The following is a 27,805-nucleotide window of genomic DNA, read 5'->3' on the forward strand; positions in this document are numbered from 1 at the left end:
TTTTCCGCGCTAAAGTCTTCGGGAAGGTGTACAGAGGCGAGGAGACCCGTTATGATGTCCAGATTATTCAAAGTTACCGGAACCGCTTCCGCCTTGAGCACCGGGAGTTCTTGTGGGTCCCAAATGTGTGCGACTGCCCACACCTGGAGGAAGGGAAGCAGTATATACTGATGGTACGCCGCCACATTAACTATGAGCACACACTCAACCGCATCCTGCTAGAGGAGGACAGCTACGTGGTGCCATACAGACCCAGAGAGCATGAGCTGCTTCGGCCACTAGAAAAGCTCTGCAGTAACAGAGGACCCACGCAGCCCGTGGACCCCAGACGGGGACGCAAATACTATCGGTGAAGCTTTATTATGGTGTTTCACTCCTAGACCTTCACAACATCATCCGTGTGATGGTAGCTCATAAAAAAGACTGGATGAAGTCTCGTGGTGCCCTTGGAGAAATGTGATGGCTACATCTCTTGGAATAGTTTCAACACGGTTTGAAAATCACAAGGACAAGAAACCATGAAGACTGCATGTTAATTTAAAACCCTGAGCAGCTGGCACACACATATAGAGCACTTTAGGTGGCCACTTGCGTCCACCTTTAAACACAAACCAAAGAGAAGAATATACTGACTGAAATTAACTTGTTTTTGCTGCTCTTTGTCATCAGCACATATACAATTTTTTTATAGCTATTTTTCAGTCTTTCGTAAACTTAAATAAAAATCCACCTCAAAACCACTGCTGGTTTGTCTGGGTTTCAGTGGTTTTTCCTGTTTATAATGTAATAAATCGTGTGAATTATTTTTACGTTTTAACTCATTTATTTCATTACCAGCAGCTCAGCAAGCCATAAAAGTCCTCTTTGGTGCTTCAAAGACCTGGGAAGTTTCAATGTAATATCATGTTTTTATACAACAAATAATGAAACATTATTTAACTATTTAAAAAAAAAAAGACAGATAGTTGTCCAGAGGACATCTTTGCTAATTGTTCTGCTGATCTAGTGAGTCAATACAACTGGGTGTTTTCAAACCCACTGGAAAATACCATGAGTAAATTAACTACAAATCAAATTTTAAAAAGCTACAAAGCCATACATAGATGAAATCAAAACCTTCAAAGTGTTGCAAAAATATTCCAAATTTTTTTTAGAGGTACTTTCATTTAAAAATCAGCAGCAGCTGTTTAGCAGAGATCACTCACCTGAATTAATTTGTACCTTATGACAGCTTCAGAGGTGGACTTTGTTTTATTTGTAACACAGCATATGGTAACAATGTATTGTTTTACATTATATTTATATGGAAAAATGACCTTAAATTGTAAGACATTACTCATGTTTCCCTTTTTTCTTACTTTCTTTCTCAGTATCAATGTTCCTCATTTGTTTTCCATGTTTTTGTCACATGAATGTTATGATTAGGTATACGTTGTTTTTTTGCGGTGCACTGATTAACCAGAAATAGCAATGTTTTGAAATTATTTTTAAAGGACCTGCAGATACTTATGATATGCGGTTTATATAGAGATGCACTTGTTTTCCATGCCAGATTTATGACAACATAAACTTTTATTTTCAATAAATATTTTTGCAGGTTCCCCTTACACCCACAAAAAAAGCAATCTTAAATAAATCATGTTAATACAGCAACAGTTTCTCCAAATGCAACTGAAAAAAAGCAGCCACTTTATCAAATACACTACACAAGAGGAGGCATGTGATGGGTCATCATAACAGCGCAGAAGTTTTTCCATTATAATAAATAAAACTTCTCAGAGAAAAAAATGTTCAGCTGCACCCAAGATTTATAGGTTTTCTGACACCATTAAAAGCAGGAGGGCTGGTTAGCTAGCTTTACTGCTAACTTTTCTGGGCTGCTCTGTCATAACTTGATTCTTAAAATTAAAGCTAGCTGTTTCAAAGCCTCGGTTTATTAAAAAAAGCATTCTGAAGTCAAGATAGGCTTTACTCAATGCATCAATTCATATATCTGTCTTTATATATTTTTTTTTTGCAAGATTTTTAGAGATGACAGCGTATTTGTGTTTTTTTTTTCATGAATCTGAAATATGTGACTTTTCTCTGTAAACAAATCTGCAAAATTGAATTTGTTAATGGGGCTGTAAATTGTCTACTCAACAATAATAATGATAATAATAATAATAGTAATAATAATGGCAATTTTAATTATAATTTCCAAACAGTGAGTTTCTTATCTGTTAATTCTGGATGTAAAAAGTTTTTTTATTAAAAAAAATCCACAAAATAATATCATAGTTAGATAATGTAGCATATACACTTTTATATTGTAACGGAGCCCTCAGTGATGTATTTAGCTACAGCTCATCTTCAGGGCACAGACAAAAGACACACATGAGTACAGCGCTTGTAAGAAAACAATGTATTTACAAAAAGCACCACATCTACAGCAAAGGAAACAAAGCTCAACACTGATAAAACAACTTTTTGTATCAATTGAAATTACGGCTCATCCATTGTGAATGAAAAAAGGAGAAGTTTTTACAAATGCTCTGCTCCATTCTGCAGAAGGGCGAGTCATAGTAATTGACATCAACCCCCCCCCACCCCAAGCATCAATGGGAACTGTTTTTGGGGATGGAGAAGGGAAGGTGTCTCCACAATAAAGTTCACATCAACATCTCTTGACATGACTAATTCATCTGAAGGCAAGAAGACGGAAAGAAAGACAGAAGAAAGCTTTTCCTTTAGCATTCCTGTTTCACATTTCAGTTTCTCAAAATGAGTTACAAATTCTAAAAAAATTGTAAACAGGAGTTTCATGTTTAAATTAAGTTTGATGTAATCAATTGTTAATGTAGAAGTGAATGATGTACTGGAAAACAAAATTGCTCCTCAGTTTTTCAAGAGTCTTTTTTTTTTTTTTTTTTTTTGCAGGAATTGAGCAAATCATGTTTACATTTAAAGAACATCATACATTTCTGTTTAGCTGCCTCTCAGTAGCTGTTAAATTAGCTTTCATTTAACATTTAAGAGCAGTGTAATTAAATAATGCAGAGCAAGTACTGTTATTTCCATTATCCATAATGTTTTGTTTTGTTTTATTTTTTTGTTGTTGTTTTTATTTGTTTTTGGGGCTTTGAGCCAGAAACTAAAATCATGAATTGGTTGACTGTTCGAAAAAAAAAAAAAAACATACAAATAAATTATAAAATGATCATATGCTATTACATTGGCTCTGTCTTCACTTTTACTGGCTTGTGAATGCAAGCACTAAAATCAACAAAAGTTCATACAAATACCCTGTGTACAAAACCTCTTGGAGTTTAGTTGCACATGTGCTGTTAAGGTCCGCTTGCTAAGTCAAATCCGTGGTAGTTTAATTTTAGTTTTTTTCTTGGAAGTCCCTTTATTCTTATATGCAATTCCTGTGGCTGTAAGAAGGCTCACCTGATACTCCCTTATATTTAAATAAATATACCCCACAGAACTCCAGGATGTCATTAATGAACATGCTACATTCAGTTTGGTTTATCAAACAAATGTGAAAATGACATTTGTCATTCTAGATACATAGGAAATGCAACTGTTAATACATTAGAGAGAAATTCTGAGTAAATAAAAAGAAACACGACGATTCTCACATCCCAGTATTACTGGGAGGTGAATTATATGGCGTGACCTTCACGAGACCTAATGCAAACTGAGGTGTGGTGGGTTAGACAGCGCTCGTCACATAAGCTGATGAGCCAGATGGTATTTTACAATTTTAAGAGGGAATTTAAAAAAGAAAACAAATTATTGGAAAGTGATTGGATAATCCATACATCCTTCACTACTGAAACTGGTCAGGAGACGAGATCTTCGAGTCAGAAGGCTTTGATGCTGTTCTTAAAGTGTCTCTGTAACAGTACCCGTGTTAAATTCTTGTTAGCATCCACTGACATTTTTTCACCCACCCTTGGATTCATTTCTCTTTTTCCAAAATAAGAACTGATACCGAATGGCCAGACCACTTTCTGTGTTTTGCAAAAAGCGCGTCGCCATTGTATATCTACAGTGACTTTCATAGACTGTATAAAAGAGGCGGACATAGCCTTTGCATCTGAAATTTAACTAATTGAGGAAATGCCTTATATTATTTTTTTCAGTTGGGCAGCAGGGCAAGGGAGCCACAATATCAATATGGTGCAGCACTACTCTTTCCATCAAGCACTGCTGGAGTCTTTGCTAAGTCTGCGCTGAGAATGCAATTATATCAACTCATCTATCAGTGACATCACAGCTTTCTGGGACCAGAAGACAGACTTAGAAGTAGATTATATCTACTGATACATTGGAATAAAGATTTGCCAATTACTCATGGTATCCAGGCCTTTTTCATGACTAGAGAATATTATCTGGTATATTCGAGTCTATAGTATAATAGATGAATATGATTTTACATTGAGGGCAAGAAATTGGGAATCTACTTACTGACACCTCAGTAAGTTTGATTTGGTTTAGCTAAAAATAAGTAAGCAACAGGCATCCTGACACTGAATTTTGTACAAGTTGGCCACATATTTTACAAATGAAAAACTTCTTTGTAAATATACCACAGAGTTTCTGTATTGTTACACACTAACTAAAAAGGGGACTATGACTTGGTGATATCAGTATTGGTCAGGCTCTTCTAAAAATATCTTCTGCAGCATTCAACTGTATTAAGACACAAAATATCACTCCTGGAGCAGGATATATTTCCTAAACTGTGTTTTTTCCAGGCAAATAGAAATACTATTATTTTAGTCATCTTACAGTCAACATTAATTACAAGTGCACCTTGCAAGCCAAATTAGTTAAACTGTACTAATACCAGTTTTGTTGCTTGCTGGCAGGTTTCATGTTAATGTGTGCAGTATCTTTGGGTTTTCTCTTTCCTCTCCACTCTTCACTCCTCCACCGTGCCAGCCCAAAAAGGGCTGCACCAACCCGAAATGGTAACAGCAAATATTCATTCAAAACTTATCAGGGTTCAAAATGGTAGTCCATGGACTAACAGTTAACTTGGTTATTACGTCCACCTCATTTATACATTCTATGGCGAATCTATAAAAAAAAAAAAAAAAAAAGAATCAGCTATTACAACATGAAAAGACTAAAAAGACTACTAAAAATTAAAATATTACAATGAAATAAAACTCTACCCCCCCCCCCAATATTTTAAATGTATAGACAATTTACTTTATCCCCTCACTGAAAAACGTGAGAGTGGACTCCTACTGACCCCTTTGGCAATTCATACAGTAAGTCTTGTCCAAAATTCTCCTTTTATTTCATGGCGTCAGTCTTGTGGCATCAGGGCATTATCCAGTTCTCCGCGTATCAAATAGGGATGTGTGTGCTGAGTATTGTGATCAGTCCTTTTCACATCGATGGGATTCTCTGACCCTTGACTTCTGTAACCTACAGTTACCTAAAAAAAGCGAGCATCTGACCTCTCATCCATCCTGCTGCCTGGCCCCTCACAGAGTGTCAGACGCTGACGGTGACATGACGCGAGGATCCTGAGCGGCGTTTGATACGGGAGCGGCGAGGTCGTGCCTCATTCTGACAGCTGCACAGTGGGCCCAGCAGCAACCAGAGGTAGAGGATCACACAGGCCCAGCAGGATGACATCTTTACCCAGAAAGTAGACCAGCTGCCATGGGTGAAGGTGGTCTCCAGCACTGCAGACTCATAGCTGGAGGAAGACAAGACAATTAAAATCCCACGTCACTTGAAAATAAATAGGATTAAATCAAAGCAAGTTCAACTGACCTGAACCAGTTTGTGAGCGTCATCATGACATACAGCGAGGCCAAGAAGAACACAAAATGGAAGAAGAAGTAGCTATAAGCCACTCGCTGCGTCTCATTGTGAATAACCTTCTGACAGCCTTTATTGTCATCATCAATCACAAACTCCTCCTCAGCTGGGAAAAGAGATTGGAAAGTGATAATGCCCAAGCGTCGGATTTTAGAATCGACAGGATTCAGCTTGATTAAATAACAGACATTTAGAAAGTTGAGCAATAAAATGAATCAATGCATGAGTAGAACAAAGAAGAAGAATTTTAACATTTGAATCCATTGATTATTTCAGCAATAACATATTTGATTAATAGTCAAAATCAGTTCGGAGCGGCCAAAATAAACAAGGGACGACTCACAATCTCTCAAGAACTGGGATGAACATTTATAAGACATTAATATTAAAAAACAAGACAGAATATAACAATAATATTTTAGCTGAAACCAATGCCAAGGAAAATGGTGAGTGAATGGCACTTTTCATTTGTGAATATGCCTTTTTAGTTTGAGTGTGATTGTGATGGAGTATGTGGATGGAAAGTAAAAGAGTGTGTTGATGATGTCAGCTGCAAGTGTAACATACTAAAAAAATTAAAAATACATGCTCTGTGTTTTGCCATCAAAATCAAGCAGGCTGTTTTCTCATCTTCTCTAGCGCTCTCTTGATGAATTCCCCGTTAATACTGAGGTTAATAATCTATGGCTATTGAGTTTTGGCATCAAGGAAAGATTCATGTGTTTCATTGTAGATATAGTAGACAACAGTTTACCAGGAAAACAGGATTTCACACTTTTGGCATCTTACAAAAACAAGTAATTGTGTCATAAAGTGATGGAATGATCATTGCATCAGCACAAACCTTCCTCCTCCTCAGGGCAGCAGAAACAGCAGGTGGCTTTCTGGAACTCATAGCGGTAAACTTTGATCATCCAAAATGGACCAAATACTTCTGCCAGGTAGGAAGCTTCATTGCTGGGAACCCACATGTTTTAACACATTACTGTCGGAGAATTCCTCCCTCACGGATGGCAAAACAAGATTCATTTTTATTCCATATAGGCCATAATGTTGTTTTCTTACCATGCAAAGAGAACACAGCAATACATGATGGCTGCTCCAATGATGGCCACAGCGTTGCCCTCATTCTGGATGCCATCTTGACCCACATTTGGGTAACAGACTGTCATGTTCATGCCCTGATATACAACTAGTGGGAAAGAAGGAGTGAATCCTGTAAGTACAATGTGTCATTCAGGCAAAATGTCAATTTTTTTTCCAAGTTTTTGCCAACCCACAGTTGCGGGTTTACCTGCCTGTGGGAATGTATGCTCTATGGTTAATCTGGGACATAAAAATCACACTCAAGGTACTTATTTTCCCATATTTACCAGATTAGTCTTCTTTTTTAATAACTTTAAGTTTATTTTCAAACCATTGGGTGGGAAAAGAAGACAGTCGAGCCCAGCCTAAGATCAACTACATATCTAGTGCTGCTATAAATGGCCTAGGACATAATTCAGATAAAGATTAGCTCAGGGTCTGGGGCTATTTGTCTTAAATCAAGATAAGAATATGGCCTGCTTGACAGCAACAATATATCATCCATAGACTAAAATCACTTTCCCTGAATTTATGCATTCAGCATTGTGGCCCCTTGCAGCTGTCATTCGAGGCTCCGGAGGGAAATTTCAGGGCAGGCATGTTTGTCTACAGATGGAGATACAGTATTTTTTTAAATGCAATGGTGTTACACATTCATTACATGTGCCGCAAATCAAACATTTTTTCTGTTTTTCTGATTATGTTAACTCTTTCTCCATGTGTTGAGAGGGAACAGCAACAAATTTGGCAGAATTTCTGGCGTACAGCCTGGGCATAGTATTGACTGTTGAGTAGGCAACATGTAAAGATCATGGCCAAGGCTTTACTTTGCTATCATCTTTACATCTGCATTTAGCAGGTATACTGGTCCATAACTCCTGCATAACTGTGGGTCTTCACCCTTCTAAGGATCTAACGTTGCCACTGTTCCCTAAACCCCAGTAGGCTTTCTCTCTTGAAGTCGTGATGGACAGTAAGAAATTGTTGCGCCGGTACGTCTGAGAATGACTAGTAAAAATCCGGGTGAATCCATCACTCCCTGGCAGCATTGAACTCTGAAACTGCTTCATGGACCTCTTATTAAGTAACGCCCCCCCCCCCAAGTCCTGTTTTTTGCAGACTGGAATGACACATAGATTAGTCATAACTAAGAAATTATGAATAACCTTGAATTATAAATCTCATAGAAGAAGAGGAAAGTGTCATTAGTGTCTCCATTATCTGTTATCACACGTTATTGTGTAGAGCTGGGATCAAAGGTTAAGCCTATGCTGTTCCATTGTCTGTGTTAATAATTCCCTATTGCTTGTTTTTCACCGGCATGTAAAAAACAACAATAGAAAGACAATTCCTGACTAAATAATACATTCAACCTAGGTTAAAGTCAGGGTGGAGAACTGATTCCCAGAATATTAAAAAAATAAATATAGGTTAAAACAATTAGTTTAAAAATATACTATACTATTGAAAATATACTAAAAATTTTTACTTAAAAATCCAGAGATATGTTGGAAATATGTATCAATGTGAAAATCATATGAGTATTTTTGAATCTAGTTTGGATACAGTTTGATTGCGTGCACCCTTGCATTTATCTCCTCATGATTAAATTTCACACTTGAAATTCATTTATCCAACTTTTATGGCAATAGATTACAGTTAAAAACCGTCATAGTCAACAGAATGTAAAGAATGTGACATAGTGGCAAGAATACTATCATTGTGATGCTGCAGTATTTGTTGTTTACATGCTAAAAAAGTATCCCTATCCTGTCAGTACAGGAGTAACCCCTAGCAACAGTGAGTGACAGTATTGTTTTCATCAACCAGATTATAAACTTCACATTCTGACTGGAAACACTACAAATGATATTGTGAAAACTTGAATAAACTTAACAATCCTTCTACATTTGTACACACACACAAACACACACAAAGGGGATTACTGAGCAGAGCAAAGTCTAGTGCTTGTGTGTTATGGGGGGACCTAAGCTCAGTAAAAACACTGGCTAATTATAGGACTCAGACTCACACACACAAACACACACTTGGGTCAAGAGTCGTCAAGGGTGAGGGAACATGTCCCGCTCCGTGAGGTTTCTATTCAATTGCACCCAAGACACTAATTCTTCCTCAGACAAGCATGAGGATTATTGTGCATGTACTGTATGTGTAACAGGTATAACATAAACATATCCCATAGTAATTACATCTTTTTAGGAGATAAACATTTAGTCCCTTTATTAGATAAAATTGAACGTTAAGCCAAGGTTTAGGAAGGAAATGGTTAGGAAGTTGTTGTTTTTTTTTGCTAGTTTGACGTAATTCACGCTTTCATGCATGTATGTGTGTGTGTGTGTGTGTGTGCACGCTTGCATATGTGTCATGGTGAGTTCTCTGAATAGAACAAGCCTTCCTGGTACAAGCTGTTAAAAAATTATATCGTAAAATGGTAATTAGAATGGTAATTGGAGGTGAATCGGTCTAATTTGGGGTCTGACATTTCAATGGAGGGCGTGGTCTTCCAATTTGCAGCACGTGACAATAAAATGACTGTGGTTTAATAGGTGATCCACAAACATAATCATGTCACAGACTGAATGGAGGGCTTACTTTTTTCAGTTAGAAAAGAAATCACATACACATTCGCTGCCCAATTTGGATAAAAAAAAAAAATCAACTTAGTCGAGTTTTGAAAAAAAGCACACACCAAAGATGTTCCAAAACGAAAATATGATTATTTGCATATAACAAAAAAAAACAAAAAAAAACAAAAAAAAACGTATTCTCGCTTGCATGACTAGGCTCTTCCTAGGATGCTTAGTGGAGATATGTGTTAACTTTTTACTTTACTTTTACTTTTTTTTTACTTTTTTGAACCATATAAGTGTCTGCAAAATATCTTTTGTCAAACAGGATTTCTTTGGGATGATTTTTTTTGGTATACAACAGTAAGTGTACTATTGCAAACAGCTGCTGACGACTACCAGTGTTTACACATAGTTACTTTTAAGCAGTAGTTTCTGTAAGATCAAGAGACTGGATTTTACTCTGACAATTTCTCAAGTATAATTTGCAGCCTTGAGTGATCTTGAGATTGAAATTTAACGATCTCCTATGCTAAACATTAGTTTACATTTGAAGAAAAAAAAAAATTTACACCTACATACACACACCACATACATTTATTCATACTTATACATTTTCTCCTGCTGATGAAAGAAAGACTCTGCAACAGTAAATGAACATCAAATAATCACATGTTACAGAGCACGTGTGTGTGTGTGTGTGTGTGTGTGTGTGTGTGTGTGTGTGTGTGTGTGTGTGTGTGTGTGCACTGAAAAGGTGTTTTTATAACTGGCAACAACTGCATACTTTTCTAACAAGTTCCTACAATATCCCACACTGCCCTGGGACCCTCACACACACCTACTGTGCATACTCGTGCTCATCATATTTCTGAGCATCATAGCAACAGTTATACAATCGCACACAGAGGAAACCTTTAACTAAAAGCTGTTCAATTAAAAATTATAAAAGATAATTCAAGATTGTAGAGAGAAACAATTGATATGGTAAACTTGAAGTTATTCCTCAAAACTATGATATGCAGAGCACATCTAGACTCAACTTGGATACACAGTTTTTACAAGAAATACTGGCAATACTGATTTTGTGTCACAATGAGCAAGATGTTGTCAACAGTTGCTTCTTTGGCGCTATTTTACCCCAGGAAACAAACTGCCAGTCTGAGTGAATCAGTTCAACTTACTGATTTTGCCTTGTGTGCTGGCGGTCATTTCAAAACAAAGCTTAACTTTCTCAAAAGTGCAACTATTCTCTACAAGCTAACATACCATTTGGTTATATTTGAGTGTATCAATCACATTTCAGTTGTGAATTTGTTTTATATAACTTGTAAAAAACGGTGTAACCTTAGATACTGTCTGCAGAATTGCAATCATGTCTTTAAAACTGTTAGATCTAAGCATCATGTTCTTCTTTTTCATACTGATACAAAGTAGGTTTATTTGAAATTGTGATTTCCTGCATGTCTTCAGTGTATTTTCCAACTGTAATGGACAACTGATCGACTGCTAATTCAGCAAATTAGTCTGCAAAAGGCGGTAAACATATACAGAACTATCTGAGCATGCAGCTGTGTTGTACTTTGTGTGTCTTCTATCAAACAAAATTAAACTATTATTCTTGCACAGTTTCATTCAGTGCAATGTGAATGTTTATGAAAATGAAAGCACCAGATTGGCCGTCTCTTTGCTGACATGACAACTGACAAGTAACGTACTGCAGATGATTCCCACCACTGCACCAAAATATCTGTTAATGTAGCACCTGATTTTAGTCCTTCACTTTTTTTCCTCAAGTTAAGGGACATTTTTTTGAAGTGGAAGTTGAAGAGGATTACATTGCTGTTATTACAATAACCTCACATTTTTGCTGATGCTTCCTGATCTTATTAAAAAGACATGTTGTTCTAAACCGGCAGACCTGAACAGTGAATTACACCTTAATTTAATTTAATTCAATGCTGTTTTCCTGTAATTATGTTGTCAATGGATCCATGTGGAATGTGAAACAAATATCCATCAGCATGGCTTCACCACAGGCCACCAGCCCAGCAGGCAGCATGTCAGAGCACATCTCATCCCTGATGATCCGCATGTGTGTACATCTATGTTTGTGTGTGTGTGTGTGTGTGTGTGTGTGTGGCTGTATGAGACTGAGGCCTCTGACAAGCCTCGCCAGTCATGTGGAGGCTCTTTGTCTCACCTAGACCCACCAGGTGAGTCATTTGATGATAAGTGAAGGCAAATTATTGAGGTCTGTGCTATTGTGTGTGTTTGTATGTATGTGTGTGTGTGTAGTGTGGGGGGGGGGCAGCATGCTTGTGTTCTTAGTTTCACATGCAGATGATGATGTTCAATGTTGATGATCCTAAAAAATTTTAAAAACTAGATGAATTTCATGATTAGGGGCTGTGACCAGTGGGGATTTGGAAGGATCTGTTCAGATGTACAAGAGTGGTCACTGTAATAGTTCCCTCAATCTTGGTGTATTGGTGCTCTGAGATGGGGCACAGAAAACAAAGACCCTTTTATGCGTCTCAAAAACACATACTAATCCAATGAAGGTAATAAACCCGATTGACCACAGTCAAAGTCTTTGCTTTTTTTTTAGTATCCTAACTTGGACATAAGATATACAACATGAATTACAGGCTTCCTTTTTGTTATTTTTAAATTCTGAAAAAACCTAGCCATGGACATGGCCAGGTTTATCTAACAAGCGTTTAGGATTTGATGTCAGGAAACCACAATGTCAGGAGCATTAAGGCCAACATTTTGATGTACTTCACTGTAGTTAGTTCTTATTGAGCAGTTTGTATGAATTAAAAACAAAAGTAAAACTGTTCATGGAATGCTAGGGAGATTTTGTGTCTGGGCTTTTTCACATACTCCATATGGCCGTATCCGCTCACCTGCTTTGACTCGCGTATGAACTTAAGTGATATCCCATTCCTAATCCATAGGCTTCAATATGGCGTTAGTCTTCCCTTTGCTGCTATAACAGCTTCAACTCTTCTGGGAAGGCTGTTAGCAAGGTTCAGGAGTGTGATTATGGGAATCTTTGACCATTCTTCCACAAGCACATTTGTGAAGTCACATACTGATGTTGGACGAGAAGGCCTGGCTCTCAGTCTCCGCTCTTATTCATCCCAAAGGTGTTCTGTTGGGTTGAGGTCAGGACTCTATACAGGCCAGTGAAGTTCATCCACACCAGACTATGTCATCCATGTCTTTATGAACCTTGCTTTGTGCACTGATGCACAGTCATGTTGGAAAAGGAAGGGTCCAGTTCCAAACTGTTCCCACAAAGTTGGTCCAAAATGTCTTGGTATGCTGAAGCTTTCAGAGTTCCTTTCACTGGAACTAAGGGGCCAAGCCCAGCTTCTGAAAAACAACCCCACACCATAAACCCCCCCTCCACCAAACTTCACACTTGGCACACTGCAGTCAGACAAGTACCGTTCTCCTGGCAACCGCCAAATCCACACTCGTCCATCAGATGTGCAATTCGTCACTACAGAGAACACGTCTCCACTGCTCTAAAGTCCAGTGACTTAGTGCACTTAGTGATGTGTGGCTTGGACGCAACTGCTCGAACATGGAAACCCATTCTATGAACCTCTCTGCGCACTGTTCTTGAGCTAATCTGAAGGCCACATGAAGTTTGGAGGTATGTAGCGATTGACTCTGCAGAAAGTTGGTGACCTCTTCTCACAATACGCCTCAGCATCCACTGACTTGGATCAATTGACATGGCCTACCACTTTGTGGCTGAGTTGCTGTTGCTCCAAAACACTTTCCTATTCTTATAATACAGCTGACGGTTGACTGTGGAATATTTAGGAGCGAGGAAATTTGTTGGATTTGTTGCAAAGATGGCATCCTTTCACAATTCCATGCTGGAATTCACTGAGCTCCTGAGAGCGACCCATACTTTCAGAAACGTTTGTAAAAACAATCTACATGCCTTGGTGCTTGATTCTATAAACCTGTGGCTATGGAAGTGATTGGAAAATCTGATTCCGATGATTTGGATGGGTGAGCGAATACTTTTGGCCATATGGTGTATGTTGAGAGCTGTTTGAAGGTATACATTATACATTACGTTTAAGTGGAAAGTTAAATTGTCTGTGGGGGTAATTTCAATCCTCCATTACTTAGAGCAATGCATCAAACTAATGTTGGCACAGTGATATCATCACCTCAGCTGTTAACTTTTCTGGATACTGAGATGATACCATTCCTTTATTCATTCTTTTTAACTCCATTGTAGTTTTAACCAAGTCTTGAAAACAAACTACTGTACATTCCCTTTAGATTACATCTGATTGCCTGAAAGAGAAAAAACACTTGTTTACAGAGTCTATAGCCATTTATGACAGTGGGAGCTGAAATAATAAATATGAATCCAGAGTTAAGCCAAAAACCCAAAATGCAAAGCTGAAAGGGACAAAAATGTCTCAGCACAGCTAAATGTGAGTAACTTTGAGTTAATTTTTCCATTTACGATTTCATATTGTACTTTTAATCAAAAATTGCAGATAATAGTCTGGTTTACAGAAGAGTCAGTCATGACCAATATATTATTTTGAATACAGTTCCTGTATAAATTGAGAATCCATTTCCTATTTTAGGAACCGCTTCTTACTATTTTTATCATGAAATAAAGAATAACCCTGAAAAACAAGGCCACCACATATTCCCTTGAGGAGCTGTAATTTCTGAATGTCCACTCAATAACGTACCTTTCTCGGGAGGGCGGCTGGACAGAGCAGAAAAAGTGAGGTACATGACATAACAGCTGATGATAGAGGCCTGGAGGAGCCCAGACCGAGGTTGTTCTGCAAAGACAGAGAGAAAAGATACTGTAACAGGCCAGGAAATACCAGATAGATACAAGACTAATGGCCGAACTGACATAAAGAACAACAACTCAGAGAAGCAATATATTTTAAAAATTATTATCTTAAAATGTTCCTGGTTATTGGCGCCTCTTCAACATATTTCTTTGGTTCAGTATCATTGTTATTTTATTAAAACCTATTGTTATAGATTTGAACTGTGTTGATTTTGTAAACATTTATTAAATGACAAACTGTAATGGATTTCTAACAAAAAAAAACAACTGAGAAACACATATTTTTAACAGTTTTTGTCCAAAATAACAAAGAAAAATTAAGATGACTCCTCTCAACACCAGCTTGCACTGGCTTCCGGCACCTCAAACTACAGGATTAGAGGTGCAAATAATGAGGGAATTAATGAATAAATGTATATTTATCATTACAGCTAGTTTAAATTATAATCTTGACTGAAGGATACATCTTTTGAAACAGGTTAAAGATATTGTCTCATGCTGAGTGTAAAGTATTAATAATGGATTTTCATCAACAAGTGTAGTAAAAATACACTAGAACTCTTTAAACGTGTAAAAGAAAATAGTCCCTTACTCTATGTTTATCGTGACTCACAAACAGCTGAGTATATAGATCATAAAACCACAACATGTGCAGACACAGTAGGAAAGCAGTCAACTTTTAGTTTTTGTTGGAAGAAAAATATATTATTAGCTTCTATGTAATTATTATCTCGACACGAGTTTCTACAGGGGGGATGTTTGCATTGCAGGAGATGGGCTAAGTGTTACTTCACTGCTGAGACATGTTGACAGACGGAAAGTGTGTTTCATCAACTCACTCTGCTTCACGCACGGTGTGACAGCAATGAAGGACATGAGGCCGCAGAGCCCCAGATTGATCCACAGCAGGGCTTTGTTGAAGTGGCAGGCAATGGGGTGTGTGTAGTACTTGTACATAAAAGTGAAGGCCATGGTGGCAATGGTGTAGAAGAAGAGGGTGGCACACATCACTGCCAGGTACCATCGCTTGTTCTCTGCGGCTCCCGTCAGCCTGAGACACACAAAGCTCAGAGTTTGACAAGCCCCATATTCACCTCAGGAGCTTTTTTGGCATAGGGTGTGTTTCACCTGCTTATTATGTGTGTCTGTTTGTAAAAACAATGTATACATTTCAGACAATTATAGTATTAACACAGTATTTTATGATACAACTACATTATTTCCCACATTTATCAGTTGATATATTCATTATCCATTCGAAAAATCTTAATAATGATTACTGTTACACAGTATTTATCTAAAAGCTTCGCAAACAAAAAAAATTATGACCACATAATAACTGATTATCAAATTTATTTTTATTTCTATCATAATTAATTAATTAATTAGTTTGAAAAAGTTTATCTAAATTTTAACAGCTCTTGACTGCACCCTAGTGCTTGTTCAAGAGTAGACTATTCTTAGGTGACATTCATGTCAAGTTTAAAATGATCGCCAGTCTTTCAGATATTTCTTTATTTATTCGTTCATTTTTAGAAAGAGGAAATCTTTGTGAACATAGTGTATATATATTCCATATTTTGATGTCCTTCACTGTGTCATGCATGTCCTGTTACACTTTATGATCCCTGTATGAACAAACATAAATGGTATGAAATAAACTTAAAGAAAGTAAAATCATTATGAGGTTCCTCAACATAAGGCTGTTTTGGAACTCACATTATGTCACAATTATTTTCTTTTGCACCCAAAGTTCACCTCTAACCGTTTACAGAAAACCATCTGTCAAGGTCATTGAGTATCTCAGACCTGAATTCATTGGCAACAAAGACCAAGGCTTTAGATAAATGGTTAATATTGTCATTTAGTCTGAAGAGAATAGCAAACATTTTTCATTTCCTGAAAAGTTTCTGTCTGCTCAACAGCACTCCTGAAGGACATTTGGCGGCACATGTTGCCATATAACAGGAATAGATTAACCACCGGGATGGTTTGGTCTGTGCCCAAGAATGCCCCCCCCCAACCCTCAAGACTCTTACTAGGCAGTTGACTAATAACAAACTTTCTCTATATATTTGGTGCGTTCTTTGGTGCATGAAACCAAAGAATCCATCCATGAGAATGAGACAGGAAGGATTAAGAAGGAACACATATGACAACCACTTTCATCAAAGCAAATGTGCTTGTTGAATTGGTTTTGTTCATGCTCATATAGCTGCCTGGATGCAAGTTGACTCAGCATTCAACCACTTTCATCAAGATGATTGTCTCCAAAATTACATTTTCTGTGTCTTTATACAAATACAGCAAATGCCAGCAAATGAACAAATGAGGTGTAGCTATACCTCCAGATGTCTTTGCATATGTATGTGTGTTTGTTTGCGCGTGTGCGTGCGTGTGTGCATGCACACACAAATATAAGTGATACTGAAGGAGGTATCTTGTAATTCAGTAAATGTACTTTGCTGCTCTCTGCTGTTAATGATTATCATTGAAACACAAGCAGGTATATGTAAACTTGGATTTATTTATTATATGTTATTAATCTCATGCGGGAAATTCTTTCTCTGCATTTAACCCATCATGGATGAGCCATGAGTAGTTGGAATGCCATCTAGCATTGCCAGGGGAGCAGTTCGGAGTTCAGTGTCTTGCTAAATAACAATTAGATACCCTAGGAAGAGGCAAGAACCGAACCAGGAATGTTTGGTTCCAAGAACGATTGATTTTTTTTGTCTTACTATCTTCTATCTTCTGCCTCTCTACTTATATCTATATTCTTATTTTTATTCATAATTATTTCCTTCTTTGACATTTTAAGTATTATGCGGCTATGACAAAGGAATTTCCCCTATGGGGATTGATAAAGTTATTCTTATCTTATCTTATCTTATCTTATCTTATCTTATCTTATCTTATCTTATCTTATCTTATCTTATCTTATCTTATCTTATCTTATCTTATCTTATTTTATCTTATCTTATCTTATCTGCACATATGTTTTGATCACACTGACAAGATTTGTGTTTCAAAGTTCAAAGCATACCATACAACAGTAACACAGACATGCACGCACACACACAAACACATACTTTTTGTCGCACTCACATACACATATCTTTTCACACTCACCAGTTCTTATTCCAGGTGTGCGCAAAAGCTGTGATGAGGATGAGCTGGATGAGGATGAAGGCAAATCCTCCCACCACACCAACATAGTGCCAAGCTGAAGGAAGAAAATGGTTGGTGGGTAAAGCACCAGTCTTGTGGTTTGATTTATTTCAGGGTGGTCAAAGGAAAAGAGCAAAGTCAAGACCATAATTCAGCTGTGCAATCAGGCCTGTATCAACACAGAGAAGTCCAGGGACAAAGCTATAGCTCAGCGATTCGCTGATGGAGTGATTCTCTGCTGCCCCCAGCAGGATTTAAATGGCAGTTAATATATTCCCACGTTTGAATTTTTATGTCATATTTTGGTCTCTGTTGTCAAGCTGTTTCTCACCATGCAGAAAGGACTCTGTGGGGATGAAGAAGGCAGCGGTGCACATCCCAAGCAGGGTGATGAATTTCAAAAACCAGAAGCTGTGGGAAAACAGAAAAGACATTAAGAAGTTTATTTAAATTCCTGTCAATATCTTCTTGTTGGGTTGTAGGCTTACGATGTGTAACCTAGATCCGCCCACAACCCTGACAATTATTTTCGGAAACTCCCCACAGGCAATGAGAACTGAAGAAACCTCTTGGATAAGGGAGGAAATGTCTTCAAGAGAAGAAAATCAAGTCAACTCGCCACAACAAGACGATTTTGACAAGAATTCACCATGACCTGGATGATTGAGAACCTACACAGTCATTATTTATTTACAATTCAATCTGATTGAATTTAACAACTTTATTATTGTCTCTTGGAGCGGCTTTTTGGATATGATATGGCAGCATAGGCAGACAATACAATATAGTATAAACAATATAGGAGCTGGAAAAGAAGAAAGTAGCAACTTTGCGAAGAATAATAGTAGTTACCTAGAATCTTTTGTAATTAAGGAAATAGTCGAGATAAGTTAGATGTATAAAATGTTAAATAAGTTTAAAATCAACCCCCTACTCCCGCCCTGCAAGATGAGAGTAAGGGTTTTTCAAATGATTAAGCTCCATCATCTTCATATGGACACTTCCCAAATTATGTTGATAACTGAACTGTGAAACTCTTTTATTCAATGCAGGCAGTTTCTTTTTCCACATTGATGTTTTATTTGTGTGATTAAAAATGGAAACAAATACTTCATCATGAAATAATTTTGATTTTGAAATTGCCTGGAAGCTGATTGGTAATTATTACTTTTTATCTTCTTCTAGATTTGCAGTTACCTCTCTGCAAAAGAAAACAGGGTCGTATCAGAGCACTAGGTCACTGACTGACCCACTGAAGGGCAGTAAGAGACTAAGGCCCTGAACCCTTTGACTGTGGCTACGAGCACTACTCTGAGACAACGTGCAATCTCGTTGGCGCAGTCCTAATCCGAGCCACGTCACGGCTCTAATAAACAGCCCTACGATGGAAAGTATGACAACAGCGAGGTAAAAATAGCCTGACTGTCTCTGGGGAGGACATTGAGGAACTATTACAAGGTGTGAAGTTAAATAGCTTAAAAAAAATTGTTTAAATAACTGATTATTTTTTAGATTTCAGAGGATATTGCACTAACATTCATTATCTAATTTTTCTGCACTTAGGGTAGCAGGATGCCGGACGCAGGGATGCCTATGCCAGCTGTCATCGGGCAAGAGCCCCTTGATCCAGGCCGCCCCAAATGTTCATATTAAATAAAGAAAACATTATATTCGACTCCAATTTTTTTAAAAAAGTAAACAGAAGAAAAGTTTTGAAATGCTGACTGACCCGTTGTGTATTAGAGCTCTGAAATCCTGGCTGGACTTCACATCAATAAGGAAGATCGCCATCATCAGGTAGAAACAAGAAGTGCCAAAGCAGACCCTGTAGACGGCGGAGTAGCCCACCAGCATCTCGCAGTGACCTCCTCCGTGTGCCTGGTCGCATACCATGTTGAAAAAAGGCACCTGGAACACACACAAGCACATGAATGAATTGGAACAAGGACAGACTTGTCGATTCATGGTATATAATAATTCATTCATGTTTTTCTGACCTGATCCGGTCTAATGATTCTAATAAAAATGAAATAACAATTACCATATCACAACTAACAAACTTATTATTAATACTATCAAAATAAAATATATAATGATTTTAAATGGTTTTGTTTGTGCTTGTTTGTATGTTGCAAGCTACCATTTCTGATGGTTAAAAAGCTGTTAAAAAGCTGCAAAGCTGTAATAAATAAAAAAGTGAGGTTAAATTTGACAAACACGCCTTTCTTGTCTTGTTATAGTACTCGGACTTCATCAGTTCTTTTCTCTGGATATATTCTTATTCATTTTTTTTCTCTTATTATTGTAATTCATATTCTTCTTAATATAATAACGAGTACTGTTAGGAGTGTTATGTCTTTGCCTTCAATCCTTTGTTATTATTGACAGAAATGTAAACCTTAAGTTAAATTGCAGTTATCTGCCTGTTTGTTTGTTTGTTTTTCTGCCTGCCTGCCTGTTTGAAGAGCAAATAAAGCAGCCAAAAGCAGCCTTGAAATGAGTATGTAGCACAGTCATTACTTTAGATACAAGCTTTTTAGTTTATTTGTTTATAAACAGCTGAACATTCTTTAAATGTGAATGTGAATGTGGAAGTATAGTCGGTAACATTACCCTTTTTTCCTTTGACATTTCCAGCAAGGTTTTATGGCCAAGAGCTCAAGCCATATGGGGATTTTTTTAACAGAGTCACAACAGATATTGAGAGTAATCCATATATATTTATTCTAAAAGGTCTTACATTTATACTGTGTGAAGAGCTCCAGTTACAGACCAACATTAAGTGTAACATTATACAATGTTAAATATAGTCTTATTTGAGATTTCTTCTCTATTTCAGCTTTCGATCAGAAACCTGCGCTTTTGAGTCAGGCTCTGACAAACTTTATTCATTGCTGGTCGCTGTGCAAGATATATTTGTTTCAGGTCACAAATTGAATTGAAGTAAATCTGACTGAACTTTGACTTATGAGGCTTTGCATGCAGCTGGATTAGAAGAGGGGATTGTATTATCAGTGAGGAGTGAAATACAATAAACTGCACAGAGGGAAATATCTTGCGAGCAACCTTGTAACAATGCTGCCGGTGCATGGCAAGAAAATGTTTGGTCAATTTTCAAATCAATTACATTGTATTTGTATTTGTAGTTGTCAGTATACCAGCTATGTTTTCAAAATATTTGACAGCTAAGAAAGAAAGTAATCCCTTTATTGTGTCACATTCAGGGATACAAAGGGATCCTCTACATTTAACATATCATGGATGAACCATTAAGAGTGGGAAGTCACTATCCAGCTCCCGGGAAGTTGTTGGATATTTAATGTTTGGCTCAACAATAACTTTAAGGGCTGGAAGGGATGCTAGAATCTTTTGGTTCGTATATGGTTCTTGTCACCTGAGCCACATCAACCTCCACAACAACCAAGGTTCCACAAGGGGCTTAACTCATGAACAATAGTTGTATGAACAATAGGGGGACTTCTATTAATGGTGCACTGATTTACATTTATATTTGTTGTCATTATGTGTCAAGAAGTTTGCCCTTTGTTCTGAAAAACAAAAAGTACTCTTTTCTATAATGCTTAAAAAACTATGCCCTTGTTTTGTATAATATACAGCAGACCTGAGCATTTTACGGCCTGCAGGCCACATCCGTCCTGTTTTGCTTTTTTATACGGCCCACCAAACAATTTTCTTAGAATATTTTAAGAAGTATTTTCGATCAATGTTGAATTTAGAATCTCCTTATTTTTTCCCTTTGTTTGATTTTGTATGGATGATTGCATTAAAAATAATGTTGATACATTTATATGATCATTGATGATTTTAAAGTTGAAATAAAATGCCAAAAAATTCAAATACTTCAATTGCAATTTTCATTTTTGTTCAATTTACATGATACCTAGTTAGACTGCCCTCAAAAATTAAATACGTAATGTGGCCCGCCAGCCAAAACAGTGAAAAGTTTTTCAAAAGGTGAAAACATCACAAATCTGTTTGTGTTGGGAGTTGCAGCTTCAGAAGGAGAGAATCCACCAGTCCCAGTAATTTTAAAATAGCACCGGCCAGTGAAAGACATACATAATGTGAGTAATAGCGCAATCATAACAGCATCCTATGATAATATTTCATTCTTCACTGATTCATGGCCCTATTGTTCCAAAGCAGGGTGGATGGGGGTCAGCTGAAAGGAATCAGGAAGGTTCAGAATCAGAAAGGAAGCTGAAAGGAATTGGTTTGGTTCTGTGTCACCTGCCTTTTAACCGTCCACTGGTAGTTTGGATATACAGTATGAAGATGGCACAATGACAGGAGGGAAAATGTAACATAAAGATGGCAATGGTTAAAGAATAAGAAGGAAGAAGGAGAAAACATAGAGGAAACATCCACACAACAGTCTGGATGCCAACTGGTGTCAAAGCTGAAACAAGGGTCAAATTTGTGGCATTATATTTCAGTGAATTGCTGTACTAGATGTTTTTTTTTTTTAGACAGATATTTTTGTCTTGAAGGCTACTCCAGGTAGTTTTTATTTTTAAGGCTCAAAGCTAATGTTTGATTGAACAATATCGATAAAGAATAAAAGCAATGGCAGATCCAGTACTTACATTTTCACTGACAAGCTCAGAGACGGTGCGTGACAGCATGAGGCAGGACACGGCACAGCTCAGGACATGGAAGATGGTGTACATGACCCGTGTGCTGGTGGAGGATTTGACCGGTGGACAGAAGGCACAGCAGAGCGAGCAGGGGGCTGGACCACAGCAGCAGCATATCTGACAGGGGAGATGAGAGGCTGATCAGCATCCAAGTAACAGTCAAACTATTACAACCAGAATGATCCAGCCATCATTAAGGTGTTTGAATGAGGCAGACGTTTGTACTGCAACCTATATTAAGTCAGAAAATTGGAGGATTTGATACGGCACTTCTGTACATGGGATGCCTGTCAAATATGTATTCACTGTCAGTTTCATCACCTCCGTGACCTGCCACCTTACCGTGATGGAGGGGTTTGCATGTCCCAGTGATCCTGGGAACTATATTGTTGGGGGGTTTATGCCCCTGGAAGGATCTCCCAGGAGAGGGACCAGACAAAGTGTGGCTCAGAAGACCTCCCATGAGGGAGACAATCATTGGACCCAGTTGTCCCTTGCCCTGACACGGGTCAGTGGGGCCCCCTCATGGAGCCAGGCCCAGAGACGGGGCTCAGCGGCGAGCACCTGGCGGCCAGGTCTGTACCCATGGGGCTCAACCCGGAGGACTGACATGGGTCCCTCTTCCCCTGGGCTCACCACCCACAGGAAGGGCCAAGGGGGTCGAATGCAGTGTGAGCCGGAGAGGGGGGACCTTGGCGGTCTGATCCTCGGCTGCAGAAGCTGGCTCTTGGAACATGGAATGTCATCTCTCTGGCGGGGAAGGAGTCTGAGCTGGCATGCGAGGCTGAGAGGACATATTGATTGCCCCCGTCTTGGAGTTCAACGGGGTGGATCCAGGCAGAAGCCCCCCTCAACCTTCAGGTGGGGGGACGGGTTCTGACTATTGTTTGTGGCTATGCACCCAACAACAGTTCAGTTTATCTACCCTTCTTGGGGTCCCTAGAGGGGGCTGCTGGAGAGCACTCCTACCGGGGACTCCCACGTTCCACTGGGAGACTTCAACGCTCACTTGGGCAACAACATTGCGACTTGGAAGGGTATGAATGTGTGATTGCATCTTGTATTTGCAAGTGTTATTTGCAGTCCTTATGTCCTCTATTGTAAGTCGCTTTGGATAAAAGCGTCTGCCAAATGTAATCTAATGTGATGTAATGTAATGTAACGATTGGGAGGAACGGCCCCCCTGATCAGAACCCGAGCTGCGTTTTGTTATTGGACTTCTGTCCTCGTCATGGATTGTCCATAACAGGCATAAAGGTGTCTATATGTGCACTTGGCACCAACACACCTCAGGCCACAGTTGTTTGATCGACATTGTCCATGGAGAATTTCTTCCGGTGGGCGTCGAAGAGATTCTGGTCCACCATCTGGCAGCTCAGGAGGGGGAAGCAATGCTCCGTCAACAGCGTGTACAGTGGGAACGGGGCGCTGCTGACCTCAACTCGAGACATTGTAGATCGGTGTCAGGAATACTTCCCCAACCCTATTGAAATGCCTCCTAATGAGGAAGCAGAGCTGGGGGACTCTGGAGCAGATACACTTATTTCCGAGGCTGAAGTTGCTGAAGTAATCAAAAAGCTCCTCGGTAGCGGGGCCCCGGGGGTGGATGAGGTCCGCCCTGGGTTCCTCAAGGCTCCTGATGCTGTAGGGCTGTCCTGGCTGACACGCCTCTGCCGTATTGAGTGGATGTTGGGGATAGTGGTGCTGGACTTGCAGACCAGGATGATGATCCCCCTTTTTAAAAAGGGGGATCAGAGGGTGTGCTCCAAGTACAGGGGGACACACTCCTCAGCCTCCCTGGTAAGGTCTATTAGGGTCCACTGGGTAGTTGAACCTTGGACCCAGGAGGAGCAATGTGGTTTTATTCCTGGTGGTGGAATAGTGGAGCAGCTCTATACCCTCAGCAGGGTCCTCAAGGGGGCATGGGAGTTTGCCCAATCAGTCTACATGTGTTTTTTGGACCTGGAGTGTGTGAAGCAGCCAGGATGAGGATCAGGGAAGTGTTCTGGGAATGTCCATCTGGGAGGAGACCACAGGGAAGACCCAGGATACACTGGTGAGACTATGTCTCCAGGCTGGACTGGGAACACCTTGGGGGTCCCCCCAAGCGCTGAACCCTGTGGTGGGGGAGAGGGAGGTCTTGGCCTCACTGCTTTGGCTGCTGCCCCTGTGACCCAACTCCGGATAAGGGGGGAAGATGGATGGATGTCAGTTTTATTTCAGTTTCACCTATTAACCCCTGCCAATGGTACATTTAAGAAATGTTTGTACATTTACATATTTTTTTTGGACTCAACTCAACTGTATATCTAAACATGGACAAATATCAATTTAGTTTTAGTTTGGATGACTGATTTCTATTCTATTTCATCTTAAAGTCATTTATTACTGCAGTTAATTGAAAATTTGACATTTGTTTGTTTCTTTTTTAAAGTTACTGCCTGCCTCTTCAATTAACATCATATGTCAAAGAATAAATGAGAACTAGAGATGGCCTTTGATTTCTCCTAAACGAGGATTGAGTTTGATAATCATTGCCATGTAATAAAATAATCAGCTCTTGCTTTTATTGTGAAATTTCTTATGTTGAAAATAAATGTTTACTTTGTTTGATTTTCAGTTACAGTATAACTTTTTGTCCTCTTTCAACTGAAACAACAATAGAAAGAGTGGTCCGCACTGATTTGTATTAGACGAGACATAAGATCATACTTTGCAAAGCTTGGGGTGATTTTTGACTCAAGTCCAAGCCTCCTGTAAACTTTGGGACTTTCCTGGTTAACCTGGTTAACCTGGTTAACCTGCACCAACAGTTTAGCAACATGGCTAACATGGACGTCAAAGAGGACAGAACCTGCACATCTCTTTGACTGCACATTACTCTCTGGACTTGTGTATTTCTGCTCTATTGATGACACCACATTTGGTGATTAGTTGAAAATCAAATTAACTTTCAGCCTCATAAAATAGACAGACTGGATCACAGTGTTTTGATGTGTCAAGAATAACTTACTAAACTACATTAAGAGCAACCAAAAGGAGAAATTACTGTGATACAATTTTGTCAAAGAAGGTATGGCACAGATCATTAGTGCATGTTCTGCTGCTGCTATGTGGATACAGATATGCTGGATTATAATCATCACGTGCAAGTTATAATCTTTTGGAACAAGCAGAGCAGCTTATCCAATATCTTTTCATTGAAGGAGAGTATGAATAAAAATAGAGCTTTAATCGCAGACAGTCCTGCACAAATGATTCCACCCTAAGCCATATATTGTCTTTTCTTTGGTTGATGATTTGATTTTTTGTTGTGCATTCATAAAGTAGCAGTGAGGGAAGAGAAATTATTGGTCAGGACTTCTTGCGACTGGAGCATTTCATCACATAACCCAAATCACACAACAAGCAGGAAGGTAACCCACTTTCCCAACTGATGGTTCATTTCAGTACACCAGAGCAGACCTCATAGTGAGTGCACCAGGTTTAGTTGATTATGAAAGATCTTATATCGACCAGACGCTATTTCTTTTGTAAGTTTGCCAACAAAACAAAACAACAAAACAAATGATGATTCATTCTTTCACTTCAAGGGTTCCTTAAATCTGTTCATCTTCAATTAAGTTGTTTCAATTTAACTAGATGATAATCTCGTCATGTATATTGTGAATTTGCTCTCGTTTAAATTTCCGTGACAAAAACAAGATTTTGATTCTCAAAATGTTACACTGAGAAAATTTTGCTCTAACTTTTTCCCTTGCAGGATATGGGTGCACATATAAATGTCGTGATTTATATAGCCCTTAACAAGATTCATTTGTAACAATTCCCTTGTTTTTACTTATAGTAATTATCATGAAAAAATAGACAGGGTCCTTAAACTGACAGAAACACTTCGACATGTATGTTTCATGTTTGGTGTAAAACTTGGAAGGCAATTTATAAACATATTACGGACATGCTTATGTTTGCATTCCTGTCATTTGGTCCAGATCATAATTGAGAATCAATGTTTAAAAAGGGGGTCTCAGACTCGCGACCCGCTGACCAATTGCAGCCCTCTGAACAATATTTTGTGGCCCCCTGCCTGTAATCAAATCTTTATGTTAGTGCAGCCCGCTTGTCTTTTATAGAGTGGGTTTAAAAAAAAAAAAACAGCAAGGAAAAAATAAAAAAATCACTTTCAATGTATTTTTGCTTCAAAATTTGTAAAACAAAATTCTTTTTTGCTAAAAAAACGTCTACTGACATTATAAAAACAACCTTTTCTTTTCTTTTCTCATTTCTATAAAAAAACCCAAAAACCATAGCAAAAAAAAACCCCGGCAAAATTAAAAAGATTGATTTAATAACCAGAATAGCCTTGTAAACATCATTCCTCCTTTCATACATGCTACCAATCAATTTTCTAATAAATTCTAGTGGAAAATTTTCCCTCTGTGACAAGATTTTCTCTATTAACTCAACAATATTCTTAGGGTGTAATTTTGTAATTTCATCAATTCTTTTTCAATAAGAAATTTAAAGATTTTTATTATTTACCTGTTTACCTCCTTAACACTAAAACAAAGGAAAAATTTGGACTTAGTGTTACTTCTGGGTAATGATTTTACTGGCCCCCTTGACAGCAAATTAGGTCGTATGTGGCCCCCCGACCAAAATGAGTTTGATAGGTCTGGTTTAAAGGCTGAACAGGCTCAGATGTGTTGTGAAGAGGGATGTGTTGGTTTTTTTTTTACAATGGAGTTTGTCTACTCTGTAAACAAAGTCAGCCTTCACACTTTTTTCTGACTGCCCCACAACCAAAGATCTTGGATTTCAGTCTTCTTTTCAGTGACTGTTGATAGAAATCTGACAACTGCTGCTGAAAAAAAAAATTCTCCATGACAGAAAATATCTTTCCGTCTGTTTAAGAGTACATTTACATCACATCCTGTCATCACTGGTTTAATTGTCATGTTATGATTCAGGGGTTGGTTTCAAATTTCACTGTTAAATGCAGTTTGAAAAGTATATTGCCAGTATTTTCCAGTACATTTCCTTGAGGTTCTATTGGTCTTATTAGGAAATGCATTTTTTTCTTGAAAAGACTTGTATTTTGCATGAGCTTAGCTTGTTGAGCGGCATGTTTAGTTTTACATGACTTCCTAAGAAGTCAGCTTTTGTTTGTCATCCATGTTAAATATCTCAAAGCTCCTTTGGATTTGTGAGACTTAATAGTTAAAACGCGTAACAAAATATAAAAATCATTGTATAAGGAAATGGATGCATGCAAGTGTATGAAAGTAAGACTGAACGGCTAAACTATTTCAGTGTTATTTTTGCTAAGCAGCCCACCCCAACATACATCCCTAGCAGACCTCTCATCATACTATGTTGGTCTAGCATGGGAGTAATCTAATGGGTACTTCCTTTTTCACAGTCTAGAAGTTTACCGCCCTGTTTAATTTAGTTTCAAAATTTGCATCCAAGCAATCTGCAGCATGTAAAAAATTGCCAGCACATATCTTCATTCATCCATCTTTTTCCGCTTATCCTGCATTCAGGGTCGCGGGGGATGCTGGAGCCTATCCCCGCTGGCCAAGAGGCAGGATAGACCCTAACTGGTTTCC

General features: G+C 38.4%; 2 protein-coding genes across 2 annotated transcripts in view; one reads left to right on the forward strand and one right to left on the reverse strand.

Moving 5' to 3' along the window:
• adamtsl5 (ADAMTS like 5) overlaps positions 1 to 3,145 on the forward strand; it is a 38,279-nt gene extending 35,134 nt beyond the window's left edge. Inside the window, exon 13 of the mRNA XM_086143931.1 lies at positions 1 to 3,145. Coding sequence (XP_086000057.1) covers positions 1 to 353 — 353 coding nt within the window. The 3' untranslated portion in view covers positions 354 to 3,145.
• Positions 1,554 to 27,805, reverse strand: part of serinc4 (serine incorporator 4) — a 27,982-nt gene continuing 1,730 nt past the window's right edge. The window contains exons 2-11 of the mRNA XM_086143932.1: positions 22,143 to 22,310; positions 19,265 to 19,443; positions 17,867 to 17,946; positions 17,497 to 17,590; positions 15,204 to 15,415; positions 14,252 to 14,347; positions 6,898 to 7,024; positions 6,677 to 6,789; positions 5,785 to 5,938; positions 1,554 to 5,707 (exon numbers count right to left, since the gene is read on the reverse strand). Of these exons, the coding sequence (XP_086000058.1) occupies positions 5,500 to 5,707; positions 5,785 to 5,938; positions 6,677 to 6,789; positions 6,898 to 7,024; positions 14,252 to 14,347; positions 15,204 to 15,415; positions 17,497 to 17,590; positions 17,867 to 17,946; positions 19,265 to 19,443; positions 22,143 to 22,310 (1,431 nt within the window). The 3' untranslated portion in view covers positions 1,554 to 5,499. The remainder of the gene's footprint in view (positions 5,708 to 5,784; positions 5,939 to 6,676; positions 6,790 to 6,897; positions 7,025 to 14,251; positions 14,348 to 15,203; positions 15,416 to 17,496; positions 17,591 to 17,866; positions 17,947 to 19,264; positions 19,444 to 22,142; positions 22,311 to 27,805) is intronic.

Source organism: Fistularia commersonii, chromosome 3, assembly GCF_037954325.1.
Source record: "Fistularia commersonii isolate RoL2024-O1a breed Wild chromosome 3, RoL_Fcom_v1.0, whole genome shotgun sequence".
Lineage (NCBI taxonomy): Eukaryota > Metazoa > Chordata > Actinopteri > Syngnathiformes > Fistulariidae > Fistularia > Fistularia commersonii.